General features: G+C 37.6%; 1 protein-coding gene across 5 annotated transcripts in view; it reads left to right on the top strand.

Moving 5' to 3' along the window:
• NOL4 (nucleolar protein 4) overlaps window positions 1-13,122 on the top strand; it is a 185,728-nt gene that overhangs the window by 38,424 nt on the left and 134,182 nt on the right. For all 5 annotated transcript variants that reach the window (XM_048939461.1, XM_048939463.1, XM_048939462.1 and 2 more), the window contains exons 3-5: window positions 5,905-6,016; window positions 6,528-6,640; window positions 10,559-10,691. In XM_048939461.1, coding sequence (XP_048795418.1) covers window positions 5,905-6,016; window positions 6,528-6,640; window positions 10,559-10,691 — 358 coding nt within the window. The remainder of the gene's footprint in view (window positions 1-5,904; window positions 6,017-6,527; window positions 6,641-10,558; window positions 10,692-13,122) is intronic.

Raw genomic sequence — 13,122 nt, forward strand, 5'->3', positions numbered from 1 at the left:
GGGAAAGGAGTGTGTTCCTTGGTGCCAAGGACAGCAGTTATACTGTATATCTATCTATATCTATATCTATATATGTATTTATGACATTTTTAACAATAAACTATGAAGAGTAAATGCCTCACCTTTGTGTATTACATCTGGAGAGTTTCCTGTAATTAAGTGTCTACTTGAGAATAGATTGCATAGGTCTTGCAGCCACCTTAAACTCTTGAAATTGCATGTACTTGAATATTTTTACATGTGAATAATGATCTAATGTCTGCCTGTTGAGCCTACATTGCCACAGTGCAACACCATGAAACACTGCAGCAGTGAACCTGAGTTGTAAGCAAGGGTTTCAGGAGAAATGGGTTGGTTAATAAAATTCCCAGCCCATGAATGAAGAAAGAGCAGCAGAATGATGAGCTGGAAGAGAAGTAGGCTTGTAAAACTTGTGGGACATACTGATGTGTCAAGGGAAAGTAGCTAGAGGCAAGACTGATCAGAAACAGTACATAAATATATAACATCTGAGGAAAAACAGGAGTCTATTAGGTACGGGGAGTATCTGGAGTCCTGTTCTTCATCCAGTTCTTGCATTAATGGATGTTGTTCTGTCAAACTAAGAAAAATATTCTTCAAATTGTAAAACACAAAGTGACTTTTTCCCACTCTTGAACAAAGAATGTGTTTGCAAATCTCCTCTAAGCACCACACTGAATGTGTTTTCCCTGGAAAGAATTTTTTGACAGGTCACATTATGAATAACATCATTTCCTTCCAGTACAACTTCCTCGATCAAGTAGAATTAAGAAAGTTTGCAGCCTAGCTGGTCTCCATCCAGGGCTAAACTGTGCTTGGGAAAGAAGAAGAATATGAGGTTTATGCAGGGTGTTAACACACTAACATACTTGTATCTGCACCAGTCTTTGTGCAAGGTGAAACATCCAAGCCCTGTGCACTTTTATCCTTCTGTCTTGTTTCTGCTTTTTTTTTTTTTTTTTCCTCTTTTTCCAAAGGACAAGTTTTGAGTGCCCTGGCAGAGAACCAGCTAACAAATGCTCCGCATTCCCCCCCTCTCAGAAAGATAGTCCTGTTATGTAGGGAGGAAGTGGAGTTGTGAAGGTAAAGTTGTGTATGAGAGAGAAAAACATTCTTCCCAATATATCAGGGTAGAGAGTTCTTGATAAAACTCTCAGCAATAATATATATGCTTTCCTACGTCAGTCTTCTATCCTGACCTCTTGCTGAAGTGAGGAAAGGACTTTCCTTGTCTGGCTTGCACTCCTGTCATCAAGAAACCAATTTCTGCCACCTGGTTTGATGGCTGTTGGCCCAGGACAGATTGTCATTTTCTTCTCCCTACATGTCTCTCTTTCCTCTTTCAATTTTTGTTTGGATCATCTTCCCTTTCCTCATCATCCTTAATTAAAAACATATACATGCACAACAAAAATTCTCTCATTTCTGACACATCATATCTTCCAGACTACACATACATTCTCTGTGTTAATTCCTTAGGGGTTAATAGGTTCACTTGCAATATTTCACTCTCTCTCCTCACACTTGTCTTTCCTACTCTGCCATATGTGTCCTAAAATCTGCCTTCAATTTAGTGCTTGTTAATTTTCCAAATAAAAATGGAGCTCTGAGAGCTTTCTCTTCACAACACCGTGCACTTAAATCATCTGAACACTGGGGAACATGAAGTTCACTTTGCCCGTTTTCTCTGCCTGCAGTGATGCAATGGGAAGGCAATTTTGTTCTCATGGATAGTTAGGGCATACTTCACTTAGCTGCAATATGAATCAGATTACATGCTCAGTTACTAGATTAATTCCCTCTTCTAATTCTGCATGGGATCCAATAGATAGGATGTAGACCAATTCCAGACTTAGAAGGCTTTTGTTGTTGGATCATATTTGGAAAGGCTTGATATATGTCCTCTGGGGGATACTATGGTCCCCCCACATGTAGCAAGGTGGGAGTTGGCCTGGTTTCCCAGGTAACTAGCAATAGGACAGGAGGTAATGGCCTTAAACTGTGCTGAGGAGGTTCAGGTTAGGAAAAAATTATCAGAAAGAGTAGTGAGGTATTGGCACAGGCTGCCCAGGGAGGTGTTGCAGTCACTGTCCCTGGAGGTGTTCATGAACCGTGTGGATGTGGCGCTGAGGGACATGGTCAGTGGGCATAGTGGGGATGGCTGATGGTTGGACTAGGGGAACTTAGTGGTTTTCCCAACCTTAATGATTCTATGGTTCTTTGTCAAAATCTACTATAGTGTAGAGTTTTTATGTGCAGTAGATTAAGATTATAAAAACGTTGACTTGTAAGACACTGATGTCAACTCTGTTTTTATTTCCCTCTGTGTTAAGAGTTATAACAAAAGTATATGTAGGTTTTCATGGACTGTAACTTCTGGGGGCAAACTGAATACAACCTTATAGCACTCCTAGCTTAATGTCTAGTTTCATCTTTGTATATTTTTACCTTTACAGTGTAAAAACCGATCAACTGTAGTAGCTATATCTAGCACACAACACTTAAATGTTGACCTGCTAGAATGCGCTTATTTTCTGGTTTGTCCATGACAAGGAATGCATCCAGATATAACATAAAGTGTTTCTATGAAAGAACAGAAGACATAATAATAAAATCAGCCGTAAGAATAAAGAATCACATAAAGCTACTTTAATGAATCGCATTTGAAAAAAAAAATATTTTTTGTTTTTAATGAAATCCAAGTTATCCAATCCAATCCACCCTCTTTGGGTGCACTCTGGCATATTTTATCAATATGGTCAATGAGATGAATTCTGGTATGTTTTGTAAGTATGAAATATCAACACTATTTGTTCTCTGATTGATAGAGGTAATGACCAGTTTCCTGTAAATCATACAAAAAATATGTGCCATAAGTGTGAAAATCATGTAATATCTCCCAATTCAATTCACTTTTCTGACCTTTTATCTTAAAATTTTAACTTTTTAAAAAAATTATTTTATTTGTTTTTTATTTAATGGAATCGCAGTACAACACTGTTCTTTGATTGCAGGGCATCACTAAATGAGATGGTCTGGCTATAGTTTTTGTTAGCTAATGGCCTTGAGAAGAACATTGCCACTGAAAGCAGTGAGAATTTACTGCATCAGTGAGGACTGAGTCACTATTGCTTTCTTTCAGATAGAACAGAGGACAGAAAAACATTTTTTCCTGATGAAGTCAGACCACTAAGGTATTTCTATATAGTTAGTTACAAAGTCTCATTGGCCTACAGGTTCTATTCTGAAATACATGCCAGCCAAATCCATGACATACATAAGCCCAAACTTGAGCACAGGCATTAAGCTTGGCTGAGGAGTAAAATACAGAATTTTGTGCTCAACTTTGTGCTGATTTGGTTAGAGAGCTTTTAGGATGCTAGTGGTTCTAAGCCAGCTGGTTCAGAGCATGGCCGGAGTTACCAACCCATTATCTTCATTTCATGAAATAGAGATGCTCTTCTTCAACGAGAAAACCTAAAGGGAGTCTGCATTGCTGAGGTGTGAGGGTTGTTTTTAAAAAATCTTTCTGGCACTGAAAACTGAAAAGAGATCTTTGTATATATTCAATCAGCAAGAATAAGGAAAGTTGTGAGTCTCTTGTTTTAACGTCAATTTAAACAAGCTGAAATCTTGGCCTGTAAATGATTAATTCAAATTATAAAAGTAAACAGGGGAGGAAGTTGGTGAAAACTGATGTTATTTATGGAAGGGCATCCTTAAAACCGTGTTGCAGTGGGAAGTTGGAGACACAAGCATCTGCTATGTGGATAAATTTAGTTATAAAACCTGGTTCCCTTATAGTCAGTGGAGCATACCTATTGAATCTGGGACTTAGCTCACTTGCTTTCCATGGAGAATTTTTGTCTTGTTTGAGCAGAACTGGAATTTTGACAGAGATGTTTGATTGGAATAAATGGAGCATTCCTATCAAATGCAGGTAACTAATGAATCCATGGGTAAGCTCCATTAATTTCAATACAGTGCTAAATGTGCTAAACGTTATGAGAGAGAGGTTGTTGCATATGTGCACTTAGCAATTTTCTTAATGATACGTTCTAGCTGATTTTAAGTTCTATCATTTTATATTCTATAGGGACTGTGAATGAGCAATATTTCTGAATATAGGAAGGTAAATGAACATTTATTCAGTGACATAAAAAACAGGAAAATTATCTGAAATAACTTTTTTGGTAGGATTTCCCATTTAAAAAGAGTTTCAGCTACTGCGTTCATTTCTAGATAAACTGTTTCAGCCCAGAGAAAATCTGTACCAATTCTCAACACAGAACAAATTTTGCTCGTATAATAATCCCGTTTTCTGCCCCCCCTCAGATAAGATTTATGGTATACACAAAACCTGGCAGCAATAAACAGCTCGAACAACAATGACATGAACAGGATGGTATAATTCACAGTCTTATTTTGCAATACATGATTTCCCATATATTTATAGACAAAGCTGATATTGCAAGAAGCACTAATATTAAATTCACTTATTTACTAAATTCATCAGTGGTAGAGTCTTTCAGTTCATGGAGTTTTAGGAAGTGTAACTTTCAACATAGACAAGCAGCCAAGAAGGTATGTCTGTGAGATAAAACAGGCCATTCGCCCTCATCTTAGCATCCTTTTGAGAAATACCATTGAATGAATTGCACAGCATTTCATATTTAATTCCATTTATATACATTTAAAGAAAGTATTTTGTCCTTTCCATCTTTCTGCATACTTTCCTACATCCCATCTCTGCCTTTCTGAACTTCCTGTGTAGACTTTGATCAACGTAGCCTCTTGATAGAAAATTGAATCCTGCTGCAGGTTTTACAGTAAAGGTACATAAGTGCAAATCAGGTAACTTTTCTTGACCTGCCACTCAGTCTTCTCAGATGCCTTCTTGAGCTGTGGAGGGGCAAACCATGCACAGTATTCCAGCTGCTACCTTACTAGCACTGAGTAGAGAGTTATATTAACTTTTCTTGATCTGTTGGCCATATGTTTAATGTAGTCGATTTTATCTGTGATCAGAGTATGCTATTGGCTCGTTTTCAACTTGGCACCTTCCCCTCCAAGTTCTTTTCAGCAAGGCAAAAATGTCTACAAAGATATATATATCCCTGTTGAGGAAGCAGGAAAAACGCAGTTTTTAAAAACAGAAATACATTCTTCTTCTTCTCTTGTTTAAAAAAAAAAAAAAAAAAGGAATAATAATAATCCATATCTAAAATGTTGAGTATGTGGTTAGAAAGAGTGATTATAGTGAAAGAAGGAAAGAAACAGAATCTGTTGCAAGGTATCTCCAGGTGAAGCAGAATCTCTAAATTTGAGTAAGTCCTAAATTCTATAACTGGCAATAATTTATTTGCCCTACAATACAAAATTAGAAGCTTTTTGAGAATATCTTCACAAAAAATTGAAATACAAAGTTAGAACTGCAAAGAGAGTGTTATCATCACTCATACACAGGCTTCTATATCTGTCTACATATTGTCACAATACTAATAGAGCACGCAAGATAAACATTTTTTTTTATTAGTTATAAGCAAAAGGTTGTGTTTTTGATTTTTTTTTTTTTTAAATAATCCTCCATGGGATGCCATTTATGCATGAATCTTTTCGCTGAAAAGAAATTGTAAAAAAACCTATAAACAGAAAATGAGGTTCTAGTGATATAAGTGAAATTTTGCCATTAGCCATTAGATGATAAGTAGGCAGATTGGATAGATATTTCTTGAAATCCTACATAGTATGCAGAACATGCTTTCATTGTGCTTCCTGGCAGAATATGAAAATATGCCTTATTTGGAAACATAATGATCAGTTCTGTTAAATCATGTTCAATCAGCTTATATAATAACACCTATATTTTGTTATTCATTTCAGATTTCAGAGACCTATGCCTTCCTACCGAGAGAAGCGGTGACACGATTTCTAATGAGTTGCTCAGAGTGCCAGAAAAGAATGCATTTAAACCCAGATGGAGCAGATCATAAAGGTAGTTTTAGTGTCAAACAGTGAGATGTAAAGTAATTTTATTTCTAATACCATTTATATTTTCCTTGCTTAAGTGAAGGTTCATAAAAATTTGGTAGACTGGAACAGTTCAGTAAATCAGATAATCTCATTTACTTAAGCTGGAAGGTAGTGAATCTTCTGCTTTTGCTTAAGGATGGAGTGTAATACCATATGCACCCCTGATAGAAAAAATGATTTTATCTGGAGGAAATCGTTTATTTTGCTACGGAAATGTTTATATGAAGGCTTAAACATAAGGAATAGATAGGATGCATGTGTTGTAGTCATTTAGGATAGAAGAACTCATCACTTTTCAGGTTTTGAATTTGATTTTCATTTTTCTTTAGGAGATTTCCATCTGCACAGCCTACAAGCAATTGAAAATGCCAAAGTTAGAACTGAATGACATAACTGTCTGCCTTTGACTGCAAAGTAGGCTGAAGTAGCCTCCACAACTAACATATAATGCATAATAAATATTTTTATTACAGATAACGGGAAACCACCAACACTGGTGACCAGTATGATTGATTACAATATGCCAATTACTATGGCCTATATGAAACACATGAAGCTACAGCTACTAAATTCACAGCAAGATGAGGTACAAACTGAAATCTTTTAAGTTTGTTTTTCTTTTCTCATGTATTCTTTGATGCTTGTCTTTGTGGTAGCCAAGAAACAGAACTGAAAGTTGATGTCGATGTCATCTTTATAATTTGCTACAATAGTGATGGATATCAAACCAAGACTGTGTGCAAGTAATCAGTAATCAGAGAGAAAATGTCACGACTTAATGCCCTTGCATGGTAATATGCTGTACTGCTTCAAAGAACCTGAGGGTGCCCTTTCAATGACCAGAAAGGATGAGGGGGGCTGCTGAGTATAGCCTTAGTGTTATGTTCAGGATTGACTTTCATTGTTTACTTCTTGAAAGCAATACAATTTACAGTTGAAATGAATGCCATGATGCTCTCCAGGTTAGTAGCCAGATACAATATATTTTGGTGGGAAGCCCTAGCCACATCAGGTCCAATCTTTAAGGCAAAAAGCTTGCTTTATTGATAAATAGGAGTGGAGTTTTCTCATGAAACTTCAAATAAAATAGAAGGGAAAAAGAAAAAAGTAGGCTGATTAAGTTTCTTCAGGGAGAACATAAGTCAAATTGCAGTTATTTTATTTCAAAATAATTTCTGTGATTTAATCCGATTTTTCTCGAATCTTAAGAAGTACTTCATCAATAAGGAGGTCAGCTATCACGTTATTTGTAATAAACTCATTTTGCTACAAATGTGTTCATTTACCATTTGAGCTGCCAAATATTTAGAAGCTCCGCTACGTGCCAGCCAAAAAGCAACCCTACATGCTGTGTCCTTCTGCCTGACTACAAGATTGTTTTGAGTAAAGAAAATAACCAAAAACAACCTTAGCAGCTGGATTATGTCAGAGACTCCGACTGACTCTTGACTTCTGTGGAGTCAGCTAGGTTTTGTTTCATAATAGGTAGATATTGGCTACTGGTGGAGATGTATGAATTATTCAGTGTCCCATAGTGGGAATCTTTGTTTCACTTTTGCCTGTTTTATTTATTTATTTTTATTTTTAAATTTTATTGTGAAGGGTAGAGATCACTTACTGAGTTCTTCACTCACAAATATAGCCTAGTCTTCTTTCCCTCCTATGGAGTCTCCCTTCTGTGTGCTGCCCCTTTACAGGAATCTGACAGCAGGACTCCAAGCAGCAGGAGGTAAGAGGCTTTATCCCTGTAGTAGCCTTAGGGGTTGAAGGACTCTTTGGTTTCCCCACTTTCCCTCTTTGACAGTTACTCATCCCACAGTAGGGTCAGGCACTCATGATGGATCAGGGCGATCTGCCACAGTGCCTCTATAGCCCAAATGTTTTGGTATAGTCCTTCTGGCCTGATGACTGATATTAAACTGTTTTTTCATCTAGATGAACCAGTGACAAAGATACAGGGGCAGCAGGAAGCAGCATTGCTTGGTATCTCCCTGCCTGGCTAAGTTTTGTAGCTCTGATCTCACTGTGTATGAAATATCTGCAGTACTGTTTTAATGAAGAGAAAAGTAGTTTTTAATACATTTTAGTCACATTATATTTTCCTGGACACAAAGGAAGTCCTCAAGATAATCATTTATGTCCTTTCTCAAAGCAGTTTTGCTAAGAATTTATTTTTTGCTCTGGACTATACATTTGTTACACTGAGAAAGAAGTGGTAGTGAAAATATTATGTTGCAAAGCAGAAAGAATTCATGCACTTGAAATTGTGCTTGGGTTTGTAGGAAGGCTCTGTTTCCAAGGTTTCATCAGTCACATCTCTGTTCTTACGGTGGGGGCGGAATTGAGACTGGAGTGAACTTAGATACCACAACGAGCCAGCACAGCAATTGAAAGTCTCCAAATTCTCTCATTCTCAATTCATCATTTTTCATCTGAGGCCATCAACAAAAGGGAAACAGGCTTAATCTAAAAGGAGAATTCATCTACGTGTGGGAATTTACAGAGGTGCTGCAACTGGTACAAAGAGGCCAGTGGCCACCAGTTCTGCTCCCCATGCCTGCCTGTACAAAAAGTTCTACACAGTTCATAGAGTGAGGTGGAGATGTTCTACACACTGCCATAGGCAAACAGGCTGCCTATGTATGGTGTTGTTTTATACCTGTTCAAGTATCAGTTGCCTGACTGGCAGCCCACATATATAGCCCAACCTCAGAATTAGAAAATGAAAGCCACTGCTTGCTGACTCCTGCAGGGACAAATGAGAAATACCACTGTGCTTCAACAGAGTCACAGTGTTCCAGAAGGTCTGGAGAAATTTGTGTCCCGATCTCGCTCTTTGAGAAAGCAGCACCCATTTCTGCTAAATCCCAGCACCAGATCACAGTGTATCTTGACCCTGCCTGTCTGGAGCACGAGCTTGGTGGCCACCAGCTTTGCACAGCTCTCATGTTCCTGATATTTACTGTGCTGTAGCTGAGGTGTTTCCTTCCCCATCCAGGCAAGGTAAAAAAGTGCCCACAAGAGAATCCCTCTCTCTTCCATTCTTTTTTTTTTTTTTTTTTTTTTTTTAATTAGAACTTTAGAAACAAGCTATGTTTGTTTCAATATTTGACATTGTCCTGGAGTGATAGTGCAGAGCAGTATCACCTTGCATATTGTCCCTCTCTTACTCTTGGATGGCATTTGGCAGTGCCATCCTCTTTCAACAAGAGATGCAACTGCAGAAAATTTTGCTTCCAAAAATGAGAGAAATGCCCACACAAGCTGGAAATGACATTAAGATGCACAAGATGAACTGACTTAAGGTCCAAGTGCTTAGACAGAAGAAAGCAACTATATTAGCATCTGTAGAAACCAGTTCACAGTAAATGCACAATAAAAAAACATTGTTGTAAATGTTGCCATTTTTTTAGGTCACTTCTGATAAGCAGCCCAAATAAAAATAGTCTGAGTTCTGCCAGATAGTTTTGTTTTGATTAAGCAACAACAACCAAGCAAATAATAATAATAATAAAAACATATAAATTGGAAAAGTATTTTAATCCTCAGTGGACACTGTATTTTTTCTAGATGTTCTTGAAATGGCTTTTATTCACAATAGGAGCAATTATTTCAGAAAAGTTGTTATTGAAAATATGTTGCCATAGGTTTCTGAATTGCCACTGCAGCTTTCAGAACAAGACTCATGAGAGCTAAATTTTTAATGTGTGAGTGGATGCAGTGGGACTGAAATGAGTGAAGTTAAACGTACTATATACACGTTAACCCTGTATATAAACATATTCTGGACTAGGTCTCAAACAGTTCTGTAACCAGACTTTCTGATTGGGACTTTTTGCACGCTTGTATCATTCCTAGTAGAGATTTTGTAATTGGACTTGATAGATAAATCATATAAAAGATATGTGAGGTAGAATAAATTTCAAGTGATTCCCATGTGATTGTATTACCTCAGTTCTCCACTGACTTTTGAGTCATTTGAGCATGATAAACAGTCTTCAAAATTTTCACGGATGCTTCCTTAAACATAATAGCGGTGTAGGGGCGAAGTTGTATTGAGGGAACTTAGTTGTGGATTCTTCTTAGGTCATTTGGAAATGTTTTACTGTAAGTGAAAATCACAGGGTTACCTGCCTTGCCTGGGAAAAATAGGGAATTCAGGTACAGACTATGGAGAACACTCCTCAACCATGTTTTGAGTAACAAGGACTTTGCGTGGGGTCTCCAGTTACAACCCTATGTTACAAAATGCTATGGAAACAGTTACGAGTGTGGTAATGGAGTGTCGTCACAGTTGATCAAATTGCATTTGTCAGACTAACATATCACATAAGTGCTGCATGTTCTTTGCTCTTCTTTATGTGCTCTGCTTGTTTGCTTATGTACACAAGCATTAGCATGAATATATTCCATGCCAGGGACAAATGAAATGGAGTGAGCCTCACATGCAATTTGAACAGCATCCAGCATTTTCTGACATGTCTCTGAAACTTTCAAATTATAGGATGAAAGCTCTATAGAAAGTGATGAGTTTGATATGAGTGACTCTACGAGGATGTCAGCTGTGAACTCTGACCTCAGCTCAAATCTTGAAGAAAGAATGCAAAGTCCTCAGAATCTCCAGGGCCAGCAGGATGGTAAGTCTCTCCTTTCATACAGAAAATGTGCTATTGTCTTGTCTCCTTCCCATTCTGTGCTTTCATTTAGTACCTGCTGTGTCCTTCACTTCATAGTGTGTTTCATTAGGTAATTTGAACTATATGTTCCCTTTGTCTCAGCATGAAGAGAATTAAGTTGGTTGGTTTTTTTCCCTTTTTTTTTTTTTTTTTTCCCCAGGTTAATTTATTTGTTGCTTAGGCAACAGGTGAGTGGTTAGACCACTGTTTAGTATTATTTTACTATTTTTATTTACCAAGTGTGATTCTATACAGACAAAAAAGGAAATGAAACTGAAACCTTTCCAGGGCAATCCAGAGGCTGAGAAAGTTGTTTTTGCTGATTGAAATGGGGAAGAAAGAAGAAGGATATAAGAGAAGTTTGAAAGCTAGGAGCTGGGTGTGTTATTCAGAGAAAAGAGTATAAAAGACAAGTTCCAACAGGGAAACAGATGTGCAGAAAATAAAACCAACAGCATTATAAATCTGAATATTAATATTTCTAGTTTAGTTGTAACATAAAGCTAATTAGTTGGTGAAAGAGAGAAGTTTTATTTTGTGCAAAAGGTGAACAGAGGTGTGTTTTTTTACTCTTTGTTGCCTGGTTTGGACTCAAATTTCTCTTTGGTTTGGAGTTCACACAGAGCTTGTCCTGTAAAGACTGTTACAGTGATTCATCAGAGGCACGGGAGGGAGTAATACCCAAAGTGCAGATCTGTTCTATTGCTATTAAATATAACATGATATTCTGTACTTGTTATGCCATAATTTCCTAAATATGTGTGTCAACTTAGAAATGCTTACATTTCTCGGACAAGAAGTATGTGGAATTTGATAGTTAAGCTGGATTTTTTCCACTTAAAGCATCATCATCAGTTGTTAGCTTGTAAGTTCTGTAGGTAAGAACGTGTGTGTTGCATTGAGGCTGACAGGATCTGGTCAAGGGCAGGAACTTCTGCTATGTCACTTTCTAGACAAAAAAAAATATTGAGAAGTATGTTTATGATAATTTCCTGCGCCAGATTTTAACCACAGCCACTTTTTCTCTTGGTGTCTTTAAATTATCACAAAATGTGTGCAAGTATGTTGACTAAAGGAGCAGCACTCCAGGACTAGGGGAAGATAATTCACTTTGCTGTTGGAGTCTGACTTACTACTGCTAAGTTAGAGTTTTCAAAGATACTTTGGAAACTGTTGAGTTTATGTGTCTGGCTTTGGGTGAAAAACTGTTTTAGAGGTTACTGTTTACATAAATAATATGTTTTCATATGAAATATTTCTTAATAGGTAATTAAGTGCATGTACACATATGTACATGAGGTAGAAATTACAGTGCAACAACCTATGGAGAAATGCCTGTCACACAGGTCTTAATGCGTTCTTCAACAAGAGTCATGCAGTACATCTGATCATAGCAGAACATATGTATGAATGATAAAATGCTGAAAATCTGTCACTTGCCATTTAATACCTGTGGCAAACAAATGCACTGTGATTTGATCTACAGGTAGCATGATCGTACAGAATTGCATCAAGTCTCTCTGTTTTTTTCCTCTTTTCCCAAATGGCACTTTCTCACCTTCCTAAAGCAATCCTATTTCTTTTGCTGTTTCTTCTGAGTAAAACATTTTCTGATAAAGAAATTTGGAATAACACCTCTTCCTGCCATGGTTTTCCGGTCTTTGATGTCACCAAGTTGCAAACCTGAGTGAGGGTGGTTGTAGCAGAACTGTGTTTCAAGATAGGCAAGAAGCAGCTGAAGGAGAAACTGAAAGAAATTGTGGGGAAGGAGAGGAAAAAGGAAAAATAGCAGAGGGCAGGAAGAGAAGAAGATTAGAAGAAATCAGTGAACACTGGAACATAGGGCAGGAAATGGTACTGGAAGGAGGGAAGACAAGGGGGAAAAGTCAATGTAGTAGCAGTGTTCTTTTTGCTGTCACAGTTTTTACTGTAAAATTTCCCAAATGTACACAATTACGGTGCATGCTCACAGAAGTTAGGACTTAAGTGCATATGCGTGTGTCTAAAGTGATTCCTCTCCCTTTCCCTCAAGCTATTTTATATGTCTGTGAGAGTTTACGTCAGCCACCAGATTAAGTCTGCCTGTAAAGACACCTGGTGTCTGGTTTATCTGAAACACGTTTGCTGCATTCTGGCAGGTGGAAGTTTACCGCTGTGTGTGACTTTCTGTGCATACAAGGCTAGGAATGGTCCCTGTGGTGGAACAGGAGAGCACACATCTTTTGCTGCCGCAAGTGTGCTCTCACTGGGGTAACGGTCTGCTAATGGGAATAATATGCAAATAGGAATCACTGCTGCCTTGGGTTGGATTAAGGACAGACCATCAGTGGTTGGACATGCTGTCACAGTGTGTTTACATGGCCTTTCATCTAACATGGCCTAAGAATATTTT

Source organism: Lagopus muta, chromosome 3 (genome assembly GCF_023343835.1).
Source record: "Lagopus muta isolate bLagMut1 chromosome 3, bLagMut1 primary, whole genome shotgun sequence".
NCBI classification, from domain to species: domain Eukaryota; kingdom Metazoa; phylum Chordata; class Aves; order Galliformes; family Phasianidae; genus Lagopus; species Lagopus muta.